Source organism: Rhinolophus sinicus, chromosome 1 (assembly GCF_057876585.1).
Source record: "Rhinolophus sinicus isolate RSI-liver-muscle chromosome 1, RSI-T2T, whole genome shotgun sequence".
NCBI classification, from domain to species: domain Eukaryota; kingdom Metazoa; phylum Chordata; class Mammalia; order Chiroptera; family Rhinolophidae; genus Rhinolophus; species Rhinolophus sinicus.
Window position 1 is genome coordinate 40353757 of NC_142501.1, and position 22457 is coordinate 40376213.

The 22457-nt window shown below is 36.1% G+C and overlaps 1 protein-coding gene across 24 annotated transcripts in view; it reads left to right on the forward strand.

Annotated features, from left to right (window-relative positions):
• The window catches only part of PPFIBP1 (PPFIB scaffold protein 1), a 172812-nt gene that overhangs the window by 130152 nt on the left and 20203 nt on the right, over positions 1-22457 (forward strand). For 6 of the 24 annotated variants that reach the window (XM_088798563.1, XM_088798559.1, XM_019737336.3 and 3 more), the window contains 9 exons: positions 317-430; positions 1534-1665; positions 5608-5700; positions 5998-6090; positions 7481-7595; positions 9240-9272; positions 10940-11001; positions 15692-15776; positions 18488-18642. In XM_088798563.1, the coding sequence (XP_088654689.1) occupies positions 317-430; positions 1534-1665; positions 5608-5700; positions 5998-6090; positions 7481-7595; positions 9240-9272; positions 10940-11001; positions 15692-15776; positions 18488-18642 (882 nt within the window). The remainder of the gene's footprint in view (positions 1-316; positions 431-1533; positions 1666-5607; positions 5701-5997; positions 6091-7480; positions 7596-9239; positions 9273-10939; positions 11002-15691; positions 15777-18487; positions 18643-22457) is intronic. The other 18 variants (XM_074325884.2, XM_074325881.2, XM_074325880.2 and 15 more) reach the window with 7 other exon arrangements.

Below are 22457 nucleotides of genomic sequence, written 5' to 3' on the forward strand. Positions count from 1 at the left end.
CACCCCGCGCTCTAAAAAGGTAATTTATTTACATGCTCTATCATAAATGGCTGAAATGGTTTTAACCTATAAAGCATTACACATCCCCAGTCACCCCTAACTTTCTTAAAAACCGAATAAGAGTCCTTAGGTCAACAAGCATCACATTAGTAGGAGTGTGAAGGGTTTGCTGACTTATTAATTCTCAGATATTTTTTTCTTTACAACCAAATGAGGGGTTGACAGCATTCCAATTCTTGTTCTGTTTAGAGAAATAAAGTTTGCAGTGGGACCCAAATTCTTCCTAATCCATTGTAGTATTTTGCTCTAAATACAGGTAAGTGTGTTAACAGACCAGGTAGAGGCACAGGGGGAGAAGATTCGAGATTTGGAGTTTTGTCTTGAAGAGCACAGAGAGAAGCTGAATGCCACAGAGGAAATGCTGCAGCAGGTATGTACAAAGCTAGCCCCCAGGTGGGATTTTCCTGCTGAACTCTTTGAGATGCTACATTTATATGTCATGTTCGCTCTGATGCCCCAGTTAATTTTGTGATTCACTTAGACTGGCATATTTTAAGCAAAAACCTAGAATAACAGGGTCTGAAACATACATACAATAAAAAGTGTTCATGTAATTTAAATCTGGCATAAAATATTAATAGGATTGTAGGTAATTTTAACTTTCTACTTTATGGTTTCATATGGTTTCTTAACTACTAGCCATGAGCATATTTTTATGGTTAAGAAAAAAAATAAGTACCATATATGACCTTTATTAAAAAAAACTTGTGCGCATGCGCGCGCACACACACGGGGCTCATATATGAGAGATCCTATAATATAATGGATGGAGTACACACTGGAGTGAGGTTTAGGTTTCAGTCCCTGCTCTGCCATTTCCTTGCTGTACAACTTTTGGCAAATTCTTAACCTCTCTGTTCTGTTTTCTCATATATTGAATAAGGGTAATCCATGTTATCCTTATGAGTTTGTAATTCATAAGGTTTTGAGTATCGAATAGCTAAATACATGTCAGAACAGTGCCTGGCACATAGCGAATATATCATCATCAGTGTTATCATTAGCCTTAATATATAAGGTTTATATATGTGTGTGTCTACCAGGGGTGCCAAAAACATGTATATAAATGGACACTTTGGTCAATGTTGCTCAAGCAGTAGTTCGCCATAATCAGAAGTGTCTGGACGCTGATGGTAACCACTTTGAGCACCTCTTGTAATTGCAGAAATCAAATGTGACTTATATTCATCTTTTGTTGTCGGTATATATTGAGTATTGCAATTTTAAAACAGTTTTCCTTTCTTAAAATGTGTCTGCATTTTTTTGGCACCCTCTGTATATAGTGTGTCTCCCCAATAAGCAGACATGTGTTTAGTTCTACTGAATGAAGGTTAACTGAATGGTATCTATTTAGTAATTAATCTTCATCACATACTCTACTTGATAGTTACTGTTTTTTAATCATAAGTGAGACACATCCATATGTAACTATTTATAATAAAAAACTTTTGAATGGATCTCAAATTCTAATAGGAGCTTCTGAGTAGGACATCCTTAGAAACTCAGAAGTTGGATCTGATGGCTGAAATATCTAACTTGAAGTTAAAACTGACGGCTGTAGAGAAGGACAGGTTGGATTATGAAGACAGGTTCAGAGACACAGAGGTAAGTAGCACCCTTTCTTTATATACATATACATACGCATGCGTGTGTGTGTGTGTTTATTGCACACACATGTATTCCTAGAGCAACGTGAAGTTCCTTGGAGGTGTGAAGGGGAGACAGTTAATTACTACGTGCCCTCAATTGTCTATGCTTCTTTTTAAGGATCAACTTTAATTGCATTGACTTTTTATCACTAAATGCTAATGGCAATTTTTATTTTGAGACTTTTGATGTGAAATATTAATCCTTTCATTAGCCTTTAGAAAGATATTTGGAGCTTCTGTTTTTCTGTCTGTCCATCCATACTGATTTCTTCATTGTGGAAATAATGAGTTTAAGTGCCTGATTTTACTAGTAATTATTTAAGCACACTGATTATTTACTACGTACTAAGTAGATTTTTAAATATGTGTGGAGAACATGCTTTCATTATAAAATCACAAAAATAACATTTTTAGAGATTATTTAATTTGGCCTTCTACTTTTGGCTATTCCGCCCATAAATCATTCTAATTAAATAAAGCTCACTATATTTTTGTGAAATTCAGGGTAGATTCTCCAACTTTAAGTAGGCATTTTTGTTGTTGTTGTTGTTGGTATATATTGAGGCTAAACATGCTTTCCTGTTTGTCCTACCTAGTTTATTATTAATCCAGGTCTTCTAGTTTATTGCTTATTGTTTTTTGCAGGGGCATATCCGTTTGACGTCTATTTATCTAAAAACAACTATAAAGGGCTGCAGAAATTCCTTCTCTCCTAGGGCCATCTCTTCTTTTTTTTTCTATTTTGTTTCTTTGGTTGGGGTATGGAGAGGTGCCATACTGGATTAGAAAATGGGTACTAAGAAAGAGAAAGGAGAAGAAATCATTACTTCTTTTTCCTCTCTATCTTTAATTCAAACATTTATTTCATGCTGACTACATGCCATCACAACATGAGGTACATTACGTATGTTATCCACTGTATAACTGAAAGCCCTTCACAGATTTGAATTGAATGTGATTTACTCCATTGCTGTTTTAAAAATTAAATTTTCTGTCAAAGATGTAACTATAAAGGAAACTCTGCGTATGTATTACTTCCTCAGTAAGAAAAGGAAATCCTTAACTTGGTTCATGTTGTAATCTTAAAACTTTTTGTCAATCACCTGTATGAGCATGTTTCTCACTTTGACTGAGACTGGGGCTCTTGAAACTTAGAAAGTTATCCAGTTTCTTTAAAATTTTGATTTTTTGCTTTCTTTAAAAATCTGTTTGGATAGTTTCCACTTTTCCTATACTGTCATTCCCTGACCCCACAGTTCTTGCATAACACAATAGAATTTAGTCAACAGGTGGATGACACAGGAGGGAGCTAACTCTGATGCAGGTAAAGAAATTACAGTATTTGGGGATCAAGAGGTGACCTTTCACATTATATACACAAAGTTTAGGGGCTATATTAACCTGTATGACTGTGGTGAATTTTGATATGAGATGTTAACCAAACATCAGGATTTGATTGAAGTAGATGTTTCATGATTTTTATTATGAGACCTCCCCTCCCCTAGAGCAATATTTACCTCTCGAGTTTGTTTGTGTTTTTATAAAACTTTTTTTCCCGGTCCTTCCTTGCTTCAGTCATGCATTCTCAAACATGCAAAGTGATCTTGTAATTAACTTCCAGTAAACTCAATCCTGATAATTTTCTAATATTCAACACTTGGTAAAATGTAGCATGAACATACCCAGAGATTATAGGATGTTTGGTAATATTTGTTCTATATGAAAATAATAAAAAGTCATCAAAATTAAAACTGAATTGAATATGCTCATTTTCCTATTAATGTTCTCTTGATAACAATAAAATATTTCCTTAGCTGTTTCATGAATCCCAAATTCTTTAATTTTATCTTAGAATTTTAGATTATTTGGATATTAGGTTCTCAGAAAATATTGGAGTGGGAAAGAAATAGAGGTACTTCCAAAGATTGAGGTAAAACTTTTGAAACCTTGGAAGTTTGAGGACTTGCGTGTTCCAGGAATTGCTGATAGGAAATGGTTAGCATCATTCAACAGTGCCCCCTTCTGGTAATAGTACAGATGTTAGAAATTGAGTTTCTCTGAAAGAGTTTTCTGGAAGGGAAAAGGAGAAAGTAACAGATTTTCTTTTTAAAAAGGACTGAACTTCTGGTAACAAATTAGTTGGAAATAATTTGTATTTCATTTTTTAAAGTTTCATATTAAGGAACTATTTCCAGGTTTTCCAGTTTGAGTTATCGTGGGGATTTATGATTTTTTCACGTTGGAGATTTACATTCATATTTATAGTGTTGCCACAAAGGATATTTGGGTAATTTTTTTAAAAGAAAAATAATCTTACCTTATAATTTTATTTTCTTCAATTTCCAAATATAAAATTAAACAATTAATCAATTGTTTTTTCTTTGCAAATTGCTACTACTTTTAAAGAAAGTGGTAAAATAAAACAATATCATATATGAATTCATAGCTGTTTCTTAACAATGAGAAAACGGAAAAATATATATTTAAAAGACCAGATTGATGAAGGGAGATCACTAAGAACTCATATTATGCAAGGATGATTAATGAGAGATAATAAATGGGAGAAACTGACTTTTTTCTTGAATTTGAATTCTGAACTTGTAGATAAGGTATCACAATTAAAATGTTGTTAAATAATGTCAAACAGTTCTTGACCTCATTTGTAAAAGAGAAAATAAATGGCTTCGTAATGAAACATTATTAATAATAATTTTAATAATTAATATTAATAAGTAATTATTATATAATAATTCTAGATAATGCTTTTCTCTATCTTACAAAAAACCGGTTAAAACAAGAACAATTTAAAAACTTGTGGGTTTTCTGGGAAGTGTTATTCATAGTAGCATCCCTTTTTTTAGCCTTTGTGAGGTTAAATCATTACACTTAGAAGTTTAGAGTAATCTGTCATTAATAAAGTTGTATTTCTTATAGCATTGTTCTGTGTGTTTTTTTTTAATGGCATTCTTATATAATTCTGTTCTGTCATCCATGAATTTGTGGCTCAGAAATAAATGTCTTGAAAAAGAGAGGGACAAAAACACATTAACTATTGGTGGGGCCTTCATGGCTTGGAGTAAAAAAAAATCATCTCCTTCACAGAGTATTTGAGTCTTTCCTTTGGAGGAGTTGGTATTAGTTGGCATTCTCATTTCCTTTTCCTAGACTCCAGGCTCTGGACAAAATATGTCACTGTTTCTCAGAATATTTAGACAAACTTTATAAGCAAATCAGTTTGTTTTAAAAAGTGGTGGTAGGAAAGGTGTCTGATAGTATTTGTATTAGTATTACGAAAGCATAAAGATTGCTTTCTTTTTCATTTTCCAAATATAAAATTATATTATGATACTGAAGATATTTGTAAACGACAGGGCCCTCATCCATCTCAAGTTGAGAATCTTTGGTTTAAAGGATTTAAATTTCATTCCATTCTCCCAGATGGGGTTGATGAACAATCTGTATTTTGTAGACAAATGAAGAAATTATAAAAAATATTTTTTTGAATATCCACCATATTCCTGAAAAGGCCCTGAAAGTCATAGGTTTTACTAGAGAAAATTTCTCTGGTTTATTTTAAAACCAGAGAGTTCCGTATAGTGAAGTTTAGTCTAGAAATATCTAATAAATGATAGTGATTAGCTACCTTTCTTACTCAAAATCTGTCACCTTTTATTTTCATAATCCCATCGTTTCAGGACAAAGGCGTTAGGAATTTAAAGCATGGAAAGATGCCTTTGTTCTCAAGGAGAAACATTTGTTTCCGTTTGTCTGATCTAATTCATATAACTTGAACCAAGATTTAAGATGTTGATTTAAGATTTCCATGCTGTTATTTCAGTATAGATAAGTGTGTTACCACTTTGCTAATGTATTTCCTTGTTTCTTTTTGGAACAACAGGGGCTAATGCAGGAGATTAATGAATTGAGGTTAAGAATCAGTGAAATGGATAGTGAGCGACTTCAGTATGAAAAAAAGCTGAAATCAACCAAAGTAAGTTTTCTCAATGGCAAAAAATTTTAAATAAATAGCTCCACTACTTACCTATGATCAATGTCAATATAAAGAAGGTATTTTAAGTGAATGAAATTTTTCTCCAAGCTTGGAGACCTTCTTGATTTAAGCACTGTTATTCTCAATAAAAATGGGGACTTGACTAATCTGATGGAATATAACTTGTCATTTCTCTTAATTATCTAACCTCCTTTATAAACTGATACTGTTTTCCTGGTTATTTAGCTTGTCTTTTTCTATCTGTAGTTTTCTTTCACTCCTCTGTCTCTCTACCAGTCTTTAATGGCCAAACTTTCTAGCATGAAAATCAAGGTGGGTCAGATGCAGTATGAAAAGCAGCGGATGGAGCAAAAATGGGAGTCCTTGAAGGTGTAGTAGACGTTGGGTAATGGGGTCCATGGCTTGTTGCTTTCTGGCTTGTGTTGTTTTGCTGTGGTGGTGTTTTTAGTACTTTGTGCATTCATTTTGTGTATGTGTCCACCTGGTTTTTACAAAATACGTTTAAAGCTGGTTTAAGGGACAATGTGATCCCTAATTTGTTTTCAGGAACATATGAAATAATTAGTGAAAAACAATAAACAGGTAAATAAAAATACTTGTTATATAAATTAAAGCTTACTCTCTTAGACTATCTGAGATTCAAACATGGTAAAATAATTGCAAAAGTTCACCTGCGAAAGAATTCTGTTTCATATCAATAGTAGACACTGCTGTCATTCTTCGGGAGTTTCTTAAAGGTAAATGTATACAGTAGTTAACTATATCATAGCAGTGAATAGGAATGACTGCTTAGAAGAACCACAGTGAGAACGGGGCAACACTTCTTGCCAGTGCTAATGAAAATGTCTTGTTTGGTGTCCTTTCCTACCATAAGTTAAAACTGTAGGGTCACTTCTTAGCTTCATTGGAGAGGGTCTTCTTCTCATAGTACTAAATGTAATAAATATCTTTAGAGACTGAAAATAAGATGTGTTATTGAAAATAAATGTGCATTTATTAGCATTGCATAGCTTTATTTTCTCTGTTAAATACATTCAGCAAAACTTAATTGATAAGCTAATTCTTTACCAAAATGAAAATGAAGATTAAAACATTAGTAAATAGTAAAAAATTAGTAAATTGGACTTGGAATCTTTAGTAGTTGTGTAGTTAAAAAAAGAGACAGAACTTCAAATCGGTTTTCTAAATCTATTTTGTTTTCCCATTCTAGGAGATTCTGTTCTCTTAGTAATGAGGATGAATTATTTAATCCCATGATTTGGCTAAAATTGTTCATCACCTACTTCTTTCCCATTAATTAAGCTGTACCTTAAGGGAAGCTGAGTGCCATCTTGAAATGCTGATAAATGTCAAACAAGTCTTAATGTGTATGTTCCAGTTTGCACTTTATTTTGCTTTTATGACACTAAACACCTAATTTGATTATCTTTTTTGATTAACTTGGTCAGATTCTTTATTTAACCTAAGATAGAAGCCTTAGGGCTACCCTAGTCCTAATTACACTTTCAAAAGTTTCTTTTTAATTTGTTCACAAAAAACTTGAAACAATTATACCATAGTAATTATATATTAGACTTTTATTAATTGTCTTGCTTCCTGCTTGTCATTGCCATTGTCTGATTTCTGAAGTTTGTGTCTAAATTCTTGTGGTTTTTTTGTTTCATTCACAAAAACTAATTATTGACTTATGAACATACTCTCTGAACATATTCTCTTTTAGTCATAATCTACTCTTTTTAAATGAATTTATCATTTGTAGGATGAACTGGCATCTTTGAAAGAGCAACTAGAAGAGAAGGAATCTGAAGTAAAAAGGCTACAAGAAAAATTGTTTTGCAAGATGAAAGGAGAAGGGATTGAAATTTTTGATCGAGGTAAGAATATATATTTAATATTGGTTATCTTATTTTATTGAAATCCGCCAAGATCCATCAAAGAAACTGATGTTAGTTGGTGTATAATTTTAGCATCATAGAGAAGAGTAGCAGAAGCCATCTAGGCCGAAGACCACAGGGAATCCTCCAAGACCCTTTCCTGTGCCTGGGTTCTATAAACTTCCTCGTCAGCAGCTGGAGAAGGACAACTCTGTACTTTATTGGGTGTTTATTTTAGATTACTAACTTATAAAGTGTCATCATGAGGGAGTTCTCGTCCAAATTGCAATACAAGGGAGTGTCAAAAAGAATTAAAAGGAATCATTGCTATGTCCCAAGATTATGTCCCTCTAAACTGAACTAGAAACAGTGTTTAGAAACCTTGTCTGCCCTGTTGAGAGAAGAGAGGAAAGGCTCTGTATCTTTGGAAAAAATAATGAAAATTTCTTATCATGCATTGAGCCCTTGGCCTTCTTGAAAGCAAAAGTAGGCTAATCTTGTTTTTGGAAAAATGCATGAATTTATTCAAAAATTGTTTTCATGATTGAGGAGGTTTGTCCTGGATATTATATAGACAAAAATTTCTAATAATATAGGTTCCACTTGACAGAAAATAACTTGAATGAAATGTATTGTTTTTAATTATATTTGGAAATATAAATACACATAACATCTGATAACACTAAATCACATTTAACCGGTCTTTGTTATTACAAATGATTACTGTGGCAAAAGCAACTTTTGATTCATTTGAAACAAAACAAATTCAATTTACTGTAGCTTTGGTACATTTTTGTCTCTTGTGTGGACATTAGTATTTTTATTGTCTGTTCAATGAGGGGCTTGAATTAAATTACCTCTAAAGTCTTCTTGGCTCTAGAATACCCTGGTTTTCCATACCTGTAGGTATCACAGTTTCCTCTCCATCAGAAAACGCAATTCATCAAACATTGAGAAAAATAGATTGTTTGGCATATGTAGAATTTTATGTTCTCAAAGGACAGTTGTGCTACCCTAAGCCTGATCCAAGGACTGGTACCCGTCTGAACTGCTTATTACCTACCAGTGAACAACCAGATAAATACAGGGATTGAGAGCCGCCATTCAGCAACTTCATGGCAATCTGATCTTGACATAACATCTAACTGCACGATCAGTGCACTCATTGAATAGGAGACAGACCATTTCAGTGTTATTGAAGCTGAGTGGTGAGTTGAATGTGACATAAGCAATATACTAGTCACGTTCAGGAGGGCCATTTATTGAACTGTGATGGAAATGTAAAGAAAAGGCAACACAACATGAACTGGCTTTTCATCACATACAGTATAAGAAGCACTTGTACTCCATAGGCCTATGTTTAATACAAGAAAACGAAGGTTCAGAAAGATGAAGTGACAGAGATAGTGACTCAAATATAGATCTTCTGATTAATTTCATTAGATTCTCTTTTAAACCTTACACCAAGCATTATGTAGTATAGTGCCAGTCCTAAAGTCACAAAATAAGGCTTAATATTCAGTCTTTATGAAGTTAGAGACTCTATTTTAGGTAAAAGGAGATGAAATAATAGTGCTTTGATAAAAATATTACTTATTGTTGTAATGTATGCTAACTTACAATTCAATGGGTTTTCCTGCACAGATGAAAATTTTAAAAAGAAGCTCAAAGACAAAAGTAAGGTTTTTGGTGTATTTCCATCAGCCCTTACATTCACCAAAAGTACTACTTGGACTGTTCTTTGCATGTGTTTTAAAACATTTCTCTCACAAGTGATGTCAAGTTGCTTCATCTATAAGCTCTCCATTTCTTCAGAGTGTACAAAATAGAGGGTAAACAAACAATAAAAACAAAGAATAAAAGATGGTTTGGCAGATTCTATCTGATTCAGCTCTTTTGCTCCACAGGATACAGCAGGGCACCCAGAGTGGTAGAGGGAAAAATCATTTTCTCTATGGCCCAGGAGATACGGCATCAGAGGAGGAAATAATGTTTATACTCCTATGGAAACCAACTGTTTTTAAGACTTACCATGGTTGAAAGATTATATTGAACTTTGCTTTTCAGTGTGTTGTAGCCCACTTTTTCACTGAGCTCTACATTAGGCTGTTTTTTTAAACATACCCTCTTGCTGTGACAAAAGAGATTGTACCCAGGTTGATTAATGGAGCCTGGATTATTTAATGCAGCATAAAGATAAATCCTTAATGGGCTTTTTCCTCCAGACATTTAATTTTTAAATCAAGGGAATTTGCCTTTAGGAAAAAAAAAAAGGCAATTCCTGTAAAATATACCTTAATTGAAAATGTTGTATTGTGCTGAATGATGCTGCATCACTGTTTTAAAAATTATCTTTAGTAGTTTTTTTCCCTCAAAAGTAGACAACTTCAGTTAATTTTTTTTGTTGTTTCAATTTTTTTAATTTGTGATTTCATTCTAGGTTAGCTTTTTATCTTTAAAATATTTGTTTTTGTTAATAAAGTTACATGCTTTTGTATTTGAATATCAAATTTTAAGGAAAGTCATGTTTATCATACTTTGGCCTTTATGTTTTAAAATACAGAGGGTGCCCAAAAAATGTATACACATTTTAAGAAAGGAAAAAACTATTAAAATTGTAAAACTCAATATATTATATACCGATAACAAAAGATGAATACAAGTCACGTTTGACTTCTGCAATTACAAGAGGTGCTCAAAGTGGTTACCATCAGTGCCCAGACACTTCTGATTACAGCGAACTACTGCTTGAGCAACGTTGACCAAAGTGTCCACTTGTAGCCATTTTTTTGGCACCCCCGGTAATATTGGAAATGAAGTTTATAGATGAAGCAAAGTACTTAATATCCTTCTGTATTGAACCTACAACAGCTTCTTAGCATGACTTCTCATGTCAACATCACATTCCATCAGGCTCTCACCATTTGTGTCTCCATCTTGGTTAAAACTGAATATCCTTTGCTGAGCTTTTGTCATTATGTATGCCTTGTCCATTGCTTTTACCAACTGCTTTATAGGTTTCTTTTTTGAAAACTCTGTGTTTTTATTGTTACAGCACTGAAATTTCACCTTCAGTGTTCTCATGAAGACTTTATTGTTCTTGTTTTTAGAGAGGGTAGTTAGCTCTCACACTTATTTTCTTTCTGGAATGATGTCTATTGAGGTGAGAGAGAGAGAAGATGTTCATTTTTCAGATTTTTCCCTAAAAGAGAATATGGATGGAGAATGTGCCCTTTAAAAGAAAAAAACCAAACACAACAAATCATTAACATCTTTACCTTAAAACATTTCAATCTGAAGGGTCATGTCAGCTGACTTCTGATCTGATGTTGTGATATTTTCAGATATTGAAGTACAAAAAATGAAAAAAGCTGTGGAGTCTTTGATGGCAGCAAATGAAGAAAAGGTATCTAGATAAAATTTAAATATTTTAAATGGGGGTTGTAACACCATTTTCAGAACTGCAATCTTGAATTCTTTGTCATTTAAATCACATATTTCCATTTCTTTATTTTCTGGAGATTTTTCATTTTCTTTCTGAACACCTCGTTACCTTGGTTGTTAATGGCAATTAATGGATCGTTTCTCTTCCTGGGCATCTACGGGAGTTCATTCTGCAGCAGGTTGATAAGAAGAGGTCTTTCCAGTAGGTAGCGCTGGAGCATTTTATTTTCTCTTGCCCTGTTCTGGCTTCTCCTGGGTGGGAGATTTCCTGGGGAGGTGGGCATGTCATCGTTGACCAGGTTGCCTCGGTCTCAGGGCACCACCCCTGTGGGAGGATGTGGTGGGCAATGGGGTTCTGAGCCCTTAAATCCCAGTGCTGCGCCTGCAGCCAGATGCAGAGCTGTGTACCTCAGCAGCCCTGGGTGTCTCTGGTGTGGTCAGCTGGGAAAGGTGGGGCTGAGTGGGCTGGGAGACACTGCTGGTACGTTTGTGGCTTTGTTGTCTTTCGAATAATGGCTAATGGTGATGGCCAGACCACAGCTGTCACACCCCGATAGCTCCTCCCTTGTCACTGGAATTAGCCACACTGCATCTGCCACTCAGGAACTATCTCTCCAGTTCTCAGGGCTATAGATATTCTGCTCTATAATCTGACACTGCTACTGCTTTTTTTCTGGGGCCTGCTACTAGCTCTGGGAGGGTGCAAGGAGGTGAGCTTTGGGAGGTTGGGGGTAGGCGGCCAGGCTCTGTAGCTTTGCTTTCTACCTAGCAGTGTGGGCTATTAGACTGCAGTTGTCGCCCTATTGTGTGCAGTCTTTGCCCTGAGGTCACTGCTCTGATCACTGGGCTCAGCCATATTATATGCTGATCCCTCAGACAGAATTGCTAGGGGTGCAGAGTGCACCTACAGTGTCACTCCTCCCCTCTCCTGGGACGGCAGTGAGCTCTGGCCTGTGTCCTGCGGGTCCCATCTCTGCACTTCTCCCTTCCCTCCTCCCCTGCTCACCTTGATTTGCCCACCTTCAACTTTTTCAGTGTGCTCATCTCTCAGGTGTGTTTGTATGTTACGTAGGGAATCCTTTGTTGACTCCTAGCTGTTGAATTTGCTGTAACTTCAAGGAGAGTTATCAAGGACCACCCCTCACACTGCCATGTTTCTGACGTCCATAACACCATTTTGATCATTTCATGCATACCCTGAATACTGACATTAGTGGGTAAGCATTCTCCTTTCCTGCCCGAGTGTGCCCACTCTCAGTAGTCACTGTTGTAATTATAACTGGAATGGAGATCAGTAGCTCCACTGAGAATTTTCTCTTCCCTCCCTGCAATGAATTTAGAGATGTTTGAGCTATCAGATCAGTTCTTTATATTCAGGCGACAAATGTGAGAAAGGCTATAGTACATAGCACATCCGTTCTGCGGTCACTGGAAATTCTAGGCTACCATATGAACTCTGACGGAGGTAGGTAGCCCATGACAACTTCAGCTTCATAGTAATGTCGATTTTTCATATACATATTATCTCCTTCACATTCCTGGCGTCTTTCACATCTGAGATTATCTCTACTTTCCTGAGTGGTGAGATGCCAGAAAACAGAGGCACAGACACCATGAAATCAAGTATGGCTCCAGGCTTTGTTTCAGCTGTGTTGGCCTAATGCCAGTGTCTCCAGTCTGTTCATTTCCTCTGGTTGTGTCTCCTCACTTCATCCTAAGAGCAGAGCTGCAGTTACCCTACTAAGGAAATGTGTTTCTTCATGGCTTATCTGACCAGACGTGTATCCAGCAGGAAGCCACAGTCGGGTTCAACTCCTGTCATCAGAACTGCTCTCCCCTCATGTCCCTTAATGAATAAAAGATGGAAGCATTTTCCCAAGAAGAGTAATTTCAAGGAAGTAAAAAATGAGCACATGACAAAGAATTTCATCTTGATCTTTTTCTCTCATAATAAGTTTTTTTCTTCTTTTCTTGCCTACTCTATTTTATTAGTCTATTTTTACTTTTTGTTCTCTTTATGTGACTTTTATTCCATGAAAATAAACTCATTGTCCTACTCACCCACCCACATATAGTGTGTGTGTGTGTGTGTGTGTGTGTGTGTGTGTGTGTACACATACACGGAGGGTGCCAAAAAATGCATACACATTTTAAGAAAGGAAAAAACTGTATTAAAATTGTAATACTCAATATACGCTTATAACAGAAGATGAATACATGTAGTGTATACATTTTTTTGGCACCCTCCCCCCCACACACACACACACACCGGGGGTACCAAAAAAATGTATACAACTGGACACTTTGGTCAACGTTGCTCAAGCAATAGTTCTCCATAATCAGAAGTGTTTGGACGCTGATGGTAACCACTTTGAGCACCTCTTGTAATTGCAGAAATCAAATGTGACTTGTATTCATCTTTTGTTGTTGGTGTATATTGAGTATTACAATTTTAATAGTTTTTTCCTTTCTTTAAATGTGTCTACATTTTTTTGGCACCCTCTATATATATATGTGTGCGTGTGTGTGTGTGTGTATTCCTTGTTGCTAGTCTTTGCCACTATTGAATAAAAATAAAGTCATTAGCAAGCTCCTCACAGAGAGAGCTTTTTTTTGAAAAAAAAAATCACCAAAATTCATTTTAATTTCTCTTCCTCAAAAAGCAACTATAACAAACAAAACTTTCAGTGGTGAATGAGGGCTTGTTAGATGCTCAAATGCTATAGGAGCACCAAGAGTGGCATAACTTCTTGGTGGTTTTAGAAGGCTTCAAAGAGGACATATTTGAGCAGATTCTGAGGAAGAGCAAGAGTTCTTCATCAGGAAAATGAAGGCCTCTAGGCAGAGGATCCATAAGTGAACACATGTTTTCAAAACCAAGGCTTGTAACAGCCCAGTGCACACTGGGAAAGTTCTGGAACATGAGTTATAGTTGGATATATGAGGCTGACAGAAGAGCTGCAGTGCATGGTAGGCAACTTGTATGCTAGGCTAATGATCTGGGGTGTTAACTTGTAGACCTTGGACAGTGACATAATCAAATTTCCGCTTTTGAAAGCTAACTCTCTCTGGTGGCAGATGGAGGCAAGAATAAGGGAGGGAGAATGAAGACAGAACAATCAAGAGGCTGTTAAAATAGTCTATAATGAGTAATGAAGAGGGGTTGAAATAAGGCAATGGCAGCGAAGTGGTAAGGAGGGAATAGATTTTAGAGAAATTTACAGGTTAACAAGGTTTTTAAATCTTTGGATTTGAGAGCAGTAAGTTTTTGGTTTGTACAAATGACGGCTCCCTCTGAGAGTTAATGGTATCCAAGCAGAGGTTGAAGTACTGGGGGCAAATAATGAGCTTCATTTTATATATATTCAATTTGATGTGTTCATGGAACATTTAAAAGGAGATTTCTTATAGAAAGTTGGAAAATGCATCTAAATTTTAGGATTAATGTAGAATTATAGATTGGTATGGAGTGAATCTCATTAATTTTAGGAGAAATAGAGAGCTGTAGATCGGTAGGAACTAAACTGTAGTTGATGTATCAGTTAGCTTTTGCTCCAGGACGAATCACATTTATTGTTTCTCATACTTCTGTGGGTTGGCTAGGTAGCTCTTCTGATCTGGATTGGCATAGCTAATGTCTGCAGTTAGCCAGTGGCTGGGGTGGGGCTGGATGATGTGACTCACATGTCTGGTGATGACAGACTGGTCTCGGTTGGCCCCAGCTGGGATGTCTCTTCTTCTCTAAATGGTCTCTCATCTTCCAACAGACTAGCCTATGCTTCTTAACATAGTGGCCTTACTGTTCCCTAGAGCAGCAAGAGAGAGCAAATCCCAGTGTGCAATACTTTTCAAGCCTTTGCTTGAACCACATTTGTTGATATCTCATTGGTCAATGCAGGCCACATGGTCAACCCCCAAATCAGCATGAGAGGAGCTGGGGAGCTCATTTTTATTATCTACCAGGGTGAGGGTTTGGGAAAAGAAAAGAGGGTAAAGGACAAAAATCTTGAAGCTCTACATTTTATAGTATGGATTGGGTAGATAGTGGGACTTATGGAAATAGAATATTTATCTGGTCAAGGGATTGAGAAATTGACGTAGAAGAAAAGAAAGTGGAAAGAGAAGTAAAAGAAGAAGGAAAGAGGGGTGTCAATCGATTGCCAAATAGAGGTCAAGTTAGAAAAAGGATAAAAAGATTCATTGTTTTTATTAAATAGAAGGTCTCTGATGACTAATTGAAGCAATGTTGGTGGAGTGTTTAGAGAAGGGAAAACCCAGTTGGTGATTAATGACAGCTGATAAAGACAGCAGGTATAGATCTTTTTTCCACGACTGTGACATATGTATAGGTTAGGGAGGAGAGTAATTAAAGTTGATTTTTTTCTTGTTTTTTTGTTTTGTATCTTATTACCTTGTTTTGTTTTTGTTTTTTAAAGATGGCAGCTGAAGGATAGGATCTCTAAATTTAGAGGTACTTTTTCTATATCTCTGATGTACGTAGGAAAAATATTCTAGATATTACCAGTTTTACTAAAGTTTAGAAGTATTCTTTGAATAATGTAAATAATTCACGTCTACTTATTCTTTGTGTCACCATTACTTTTGCTGTTCAGAATCATAGTATTAAAGATGATAATTTATTTTATTAATAGGATCGGAAAATAGAAGATCTTCGACAGTGCCTGAACAGGTACAAGAAAATGCAAGATGCAGTGGTTCTGGCCCAAGGTAAAAAAGGTAGTGTAGCTCTAAAGGTTTTTCTACTTAACTTGATTTTAAGTGGCTGTGAACTTTTACATTTGGCCTCGATTTCTTTCATGGAGCATGTCCATTTCCCAAATTAGATAGCTCATTCATTCATTCATTCATTCATTCATTCATTCATTCAAGCAATATTGTTAGGGTTCTGTTCTGTTGCCAGAAAGTGTGTAGCTAAAGAGCATACTGTAGATTGGTTGGTCAGGGAGAGCTTTTCTAAGGAGTTCATTAGGTAGCATTCCGAAGAAAGAGAGCGAATACAACAGAACATGCAAGAGCTTTTTCGGGGGGGGGGGGAGGGTACGTAGAACTTGGTGTGTTTGAGAAGTAAAGGACCAGTGTGACCGGAAGGTAATGAGCAGGGGGAAAAGTAAGATGAGATGATAGAAGTAAGCACTGACTAGGTCTAGGTCATGTAGGTGAAGAATTTGGCTCAGAGAGATCCACGTAAGGCTCTTAACAAGTTAGTGACATGAGTGTTGTAGCAAGTGGACCTAGTGGGAGGGGAGCAGTGTTTGAAAGACAGAAAACCAAGAGCCTCTTATAGTATTCCAAATGGAAAGATCTGATGGTACTGATGGGAAATATATTTTGGTGTTAGAATCAACAAGATGGTGTGATGAATTAGATGAGGAGAGTGAAGAGGAGCAAAGAATCAAGAAAGATCAACATTTCTGACTAAAGCAATGAGGTGGATGATAGAACCATTTACCAAGATAGAAAAGCCTAGAGAAGGAACATTTGAATGGTTAAGGGGGATTGTGTTCAGCTTTGAATGTGTTAAGTTAAAAAAAAAGAGTGAGATAGCTAAGTAAAGATTATTATACATTTTGTTGTATTTATTATTATTTTATCTGTAGATAGGCCATTTGGCTGTCCTCAAATGTGGGAAAGCTTTGGGAGTCATTCAAAACAAAGGAAAATGTTCAAAGTTCTCTTGTTTTTTAGCAATGCATAGATGGGGTTATTTGCTCTAAAAATAAGCACAGGAAATTAACAAGTCTTTTGTAAGGTACTCAAATTTTGAAATTTCAATTTTAATTTTTATAAGTTCATTAAAAAATCCTGCTTTGGACCAGAATTATTTGGGGGAGAAAAGGGTCTTCATTTTTTTGTCTGCGGGGCCTGGCATATATATATAAATATCTGAATGAGCAAGTGTACCTCTAATTAACAGTGTTGACTTAAGGCAGTTCTCATCACTCTACATCTCTATATTTTCAAAAGAGTTTCTCTTTTAAGGAATATTGCAAATTTTCAAGTAATTAGTTTTTGCATTAGTTAAAACGTTTGATTTTATAGAATCTCAACAGTGTAATTCTTGTGTTTAAAAATCAAGGCAGACCAGATTAATTCCTATAATTAGGCCATATTGTATAGTATTTAAAAAGTAGAGAAAAGAGGTAAAAATCACTTATAATTGCCCTCGCATGATCACTGTTGGCATTGCCATGTCTTCCTTTCTAGTCTTTTTTCCGTGCACATAAATGTGTAACTAAAAGAGGTAGTTTTAAACCATGTACAGCAGGATAGATTTTCAAACAATTGCAAATGATGTTCTGTTCTTATGAAGAGTTATATAAACAGCGATTTATCACTAGGATTTATATTTAGTTAATTCTCATACAATTCTAGTAACACCTATTAATAAATTCTAGTAAAATTGAAATAAAAGTCTAATAAAACCGAATTTAAGAAGCCATGTCTAATTTAATATCTTTAAACAAGTAAATTATCATTTTTTTATTCAGAGATTAGGGTTTTAAGCATCATTGGGGTTTTTTTTGGTTTTCTTTTATTGGGGATTAATGGGGAACAGTGTGTTTTGCCAGGACCCCACGGGACCCATCAACCCCAGGTCAAATCGTTGTTTTTTTCAATCTAGTTGTGGAGGGTGTAGCTCACTGGCCCATGTGGGAATCAAACTGGCGACCTTGGTGTTATGAGCACTGCGCTCTAACCACTGAGCCAACCAGCCTCCCAGCATCATTGTTTTTAAAAGGAAATATATGGCACCATTTTGTTCAAAGCTTAGTCCTTTTCATTTCTAGAGATATAAAAAAATTCTGAAGGTGCTGCTTTGCAGGATATGCCATTGTTTTTCCTCGTTAGGCTGTTCTTTCCGCTTTAAAATGAATGGCATGAAAGGATCCTCCTGATGATACAAAGGTCGTTAATTTTTTTCTTTCTTTTTTATCCTTTTTATGTTTTTTCAGGGGCACAGTAGTGATGAAAACTGAGTTGTTTAAATGTTAACTTGGTTGCAGTTCAGGGTCAGTTTGTTGTGCCACCGCTGGTATCCTTCAGCTTGGTTACGTCTGAACTGAAATTTGTAAAGTCCCACATTTTGAAATAAAATTACAGGAGGATTGTTGAATTAAATTAACTTTTCATTTCTATCCTGTGAGTCCATGATTGCATCTATTGATAGCACTATACATCAATACCTCTGTTAATACTATTGCTGGATACACACGTGGCCCACGAGCTCCTGGGACTCAGGGGCTCGCAGTTTAAGATGTCGTTTTCTAGGTCGCATGTTGTTTTTCAAGTGATGCCAGGCAAAGTTGACTCTTTGATCTTTGAGGTTCAGAAAAACTTTTACATTTGATATGTTTGAGATTCTTCTTCCAAATGTGACATATAAATGAAAAGCTGCTGTTGTCCTCTTTTTGCTTTGTCTTTTCTAGGCCAAGATGGCGACTATGAAGATCTACTCACTTCAATGCCCATGTCCACTTTGCTGGATACGCAGGGTTTCAGTGATCTGGAGAAAAGTCTATCGTCGACACCAGTAATGGGATCTCCCAGTCACGAAGCATTTAACACAAGTGTTCCAGAAGAGGTATTTACAGATGCTCAATATTTTCTTCATGTTGAAGACACTACATCGTTAAAAGTTAAAGTGCTATTAGCAACATGAAAGACATGGGTTCTTTTCTCAGTTCGATTACTGACTTGGTTTGTCCTGGAAGTTTTTGTGTCCTGCAGACCTTTGTTTGAAATGTGTGGTTTTTTCCCTTCTCTAATAAATAAGTGCCCTGGGCAATGTCAAAATTGCTTTTGTTTCAGGAAAAACATGTGAATCCCTTGGAGATATTATCTTAAATATGAGATTATAATCTGCATATTAAATAAGGAGGAAATAAGTAGAGTTGGGATAAAGTGAGGTTATATAAAGAAATTGATTTTAGTCACTTCTGCTGGTGACTAAAAGATAATGGAATAAAATTTCATTCTGACTTCTTTAGATTTGGAAGAAACAACTGGAGGGGAATAAAAGTCAAACTCATTTACTTTACTTTCACATCAGGCTGCCACCAGTGCCTGTTTCTGTTATCTGTTGCACACCACCCCAAAACTTTGTGGCTTGAATGACATCGTTTATTTTGCTGACCAATCTGCAGCTTGGGCAGGGCTCGGCAGAAGCATCTCGTCTCTGCTCCACTTGGTAGCAGCTAGAGGGGCGTGAGTCATCTGAAGGCTGCTCATTTGTCTGTCCGGTGGTGAGGCTGGCTGTTGGCTGAGACTCTGGCATGTGACTACTTGGCTTCCTCACAGTATGGTGGCTGGGCCCTGAGGATGAGCATCCCAAGAACAGGACTAGGCAAATTGGTATCACCTTTTATGACATGTCTCAGAAGTCACATAGAGTCTCTTTTCCTATGGAGTCACAGGCCCACCCAGATTACCGGAGAGGGAACATAGGCGCTAGCTACCTCTTGATAGACAAGTAGCAATATCTCGTTGTAAGAACATGTAGATGGGATATATTGGTGCAATTGTATTTGGAAAACAGTCTGCCCTCCACTCTCTGGCTACAGCAGTTTGCATCCTCCTCCCATGTAAAATACACCCACTCTCCCTCAATCTCACTCTCAATAGGCATCAGCATCCCAAGCACTTGTCATCTAGATTAGGTCAAGATGTAGGTAAAACTCCTCGTTGTGTCTTCTTGGGCACAGCTTCTTGAGTACCATCCCATTCAATTTTAAGAACTGGGAACTAAAGGGACAAGCTATCTGTCCCCCATACACTTGACATACAAAATAGTGGGATAGATATAACTGCTGTAGGCATTCTCATTAAAAAGGAAGGAAAGTTGAAAGCACACAGGTGTCTCTAGTCTGTCGCAATTGCAAAATGCAGCCAGGTACATGGTGCCATTTCTTTATTAGTGCTCGGTCCTTTGGGCTCTTGCTTCTTCCGAGTCATCTTGCCTTTTCCACAAGAAGGAGCCCATATTTGCAGATAGCAGTTTTCTGTAAAAGTGTCCATATAGGTCCAAAGTTGCCTTTTCATTGTCTACCATCTCTGTCCCCTTTAGTCTAATTTGGTATATTTTAAACATTTACAATTTCTTATGAATCAATTTATAATCCATTCCGTTAGATTAAAGCATATCCATAAAAACCTTCACAATAAGCCCTCCCCCTCTTAGGTTCCCTAAGGCTACTGTGGGATATCCCTTTATTTTTTGAGTTTTTGATTTTTTTAAAAAATATTTTAATTTTTCTGTTACAGTTGACATTCAATATTATATTAGTTTTAAGTGTACAGCATAGTGGTTAGACATTATATAACTTACGAAGTAATCCCCCCAAGCCTAGTACCCACTTAACACCATACATAGTTACTATAATAGCATTAGTCCCTATCTTGTATCCCCATGACTATTTTGTAACTGCCAATTTGTACTTCTTAATCCCTTCACCTTGAAGAGTTCAATGAGACAGTACCACCTTAAATCTTCCTGAAGTCTTAACAAAGCCACACATGTGACTTCATTTTAAGACTGTTTTCCTAATAACACCCTGAAACCATTTCTTAATTATAATGTAATATGCTGTCTATAGAGACTAGGAATGGGACAGTTTTATTTTTGAATGAAACAACCCTGGCTCCCTTACATTTAACAGTTCCTTCTTTGGTCATCTTCTACTCTAACATTTTACTATTTGTAGTGAGAAGAAACCAAATGGCATCTTTTTACATCTGTTGCTAATAATTACATAACAAGAAAATGAAATTAGAACTGAATGAAAATGAATTCAAGGAAAAAACAATTAACATTTCTCTCTTCAATGTAAGAGAGGGCTAAATATGTCACTAACAAGAAATTAATGGGGGGGGGATTGGAAGAAGGTGATCAAAAGGTACAGATTTCTAGGAATAAGATAAATAAGTACTGGGGACATAATGTACAGCATGAGGTCTATATTTACCACTGTTGTATAACATATATGAAAGTTGTTAAGAGAGTACATCTAAAATTTTTCATCACAGGGAAAACCACATGTTCTTTCTTTTTAAAAATTTATGTAAGGTGATGGATGTTAACTAACTTATGGTGGTAATCATTTCACAATATATGTAAGTCAAGTCTTTATGCTATACACCTTAAACTTATACAGTGTTGCATGCCAATTATATCTCAATAAAATTGAAAAAAGAACACAAGGAATTAGTTAAGGAATAAGAAATATTTTAGAGGGGAAAATCCCCTAATTGTTAAATATTTATTTATACTGAAGGGAAAAATTCCTTGCGACAGACAATGAGTGTGCTGCATTTATAGGGAGAGGCTGCTGTTATATGTAGGATATACCCAGGTAATTTCATATCCTTTTAAAAAAAAGTCTTTGATATGTGAATGGTAGTTTAATGGCAGAGTTTTTAGTTTGGAGCAAGAATGATTTGATGAGGATTGACGATGGTTAGTCACATTTTTAAAGAAAAGCCAGGAGGGAGATTTGAGGTTGGAGTTCAAGTTTGAAAGGAAATCAAGAAAATGGGTTTTCTTGATTTTCGTAAATCAAGGATGAGTTATAAAGATATAAGCTGAAAAAAATGATAGTGAAATAATCTCCTATTGTATAATAATATGACTTGTTAAAGAACAAAATTCGACTGAGTCAATTTTAAAGATCTTACTGGCTTTATTCAGTGGTTCATGAGTCAGACAGCATCCAATCTAGGAGACAGAAAAGAGGTCTGAAGAGCTGTACAACATAAAAGGTTTCTGTAGAACAGAGTAGGAACAGGGAGGTCATACTTGGCATTTTCTGATTGGTTAAAGCAGAGTTACTTTCCTTACATGGAGCAAAGGCAAGTCTTGGGTTAGGAAATGTGTAGGAGGAAGCAAGTGCTGATTGGTTGACCTAGGCCTTTCTTTTCTGTGAGAGCCCAGCATAGAAACCTAGTTGACTTCAGGTTTGCTGGTGTGGGGCTTAGCATGAGCCACTCCATCTTGGGCCCAATCTCATTACTTTAGCAGACTTGACGTTTTATAGCCTTTTACAGTGTCAAAGGATGAGAACACTCAGTAACTGAGACAAAAATCACAAAGCTGAATTTATTGCTTATTTAAGTAAGTGAATTTTGTTAATCAGGGACATTCTCTTTGAGCTGATCATAAATAGGAGTTTTAGGGTGCGTGGAGCTCAGGGAATGGTGGACTTGCAGAGGCAGGAGTGAGTTGACATCAGCTGTATATGGTTATGAAGGTGAGACTGTTGATTGCTTGGTATTTAGAAGTGTGTTTGCCGGTGTAAGTCCCTACTTGACTGGCTGACTTCCAGAAGCGAATCACGGATTGGTTGACTTGCAAGCAGTGAGGCAACTCACTGAGGCAAGTTTTACTCATTTTTTTTTTTTTAC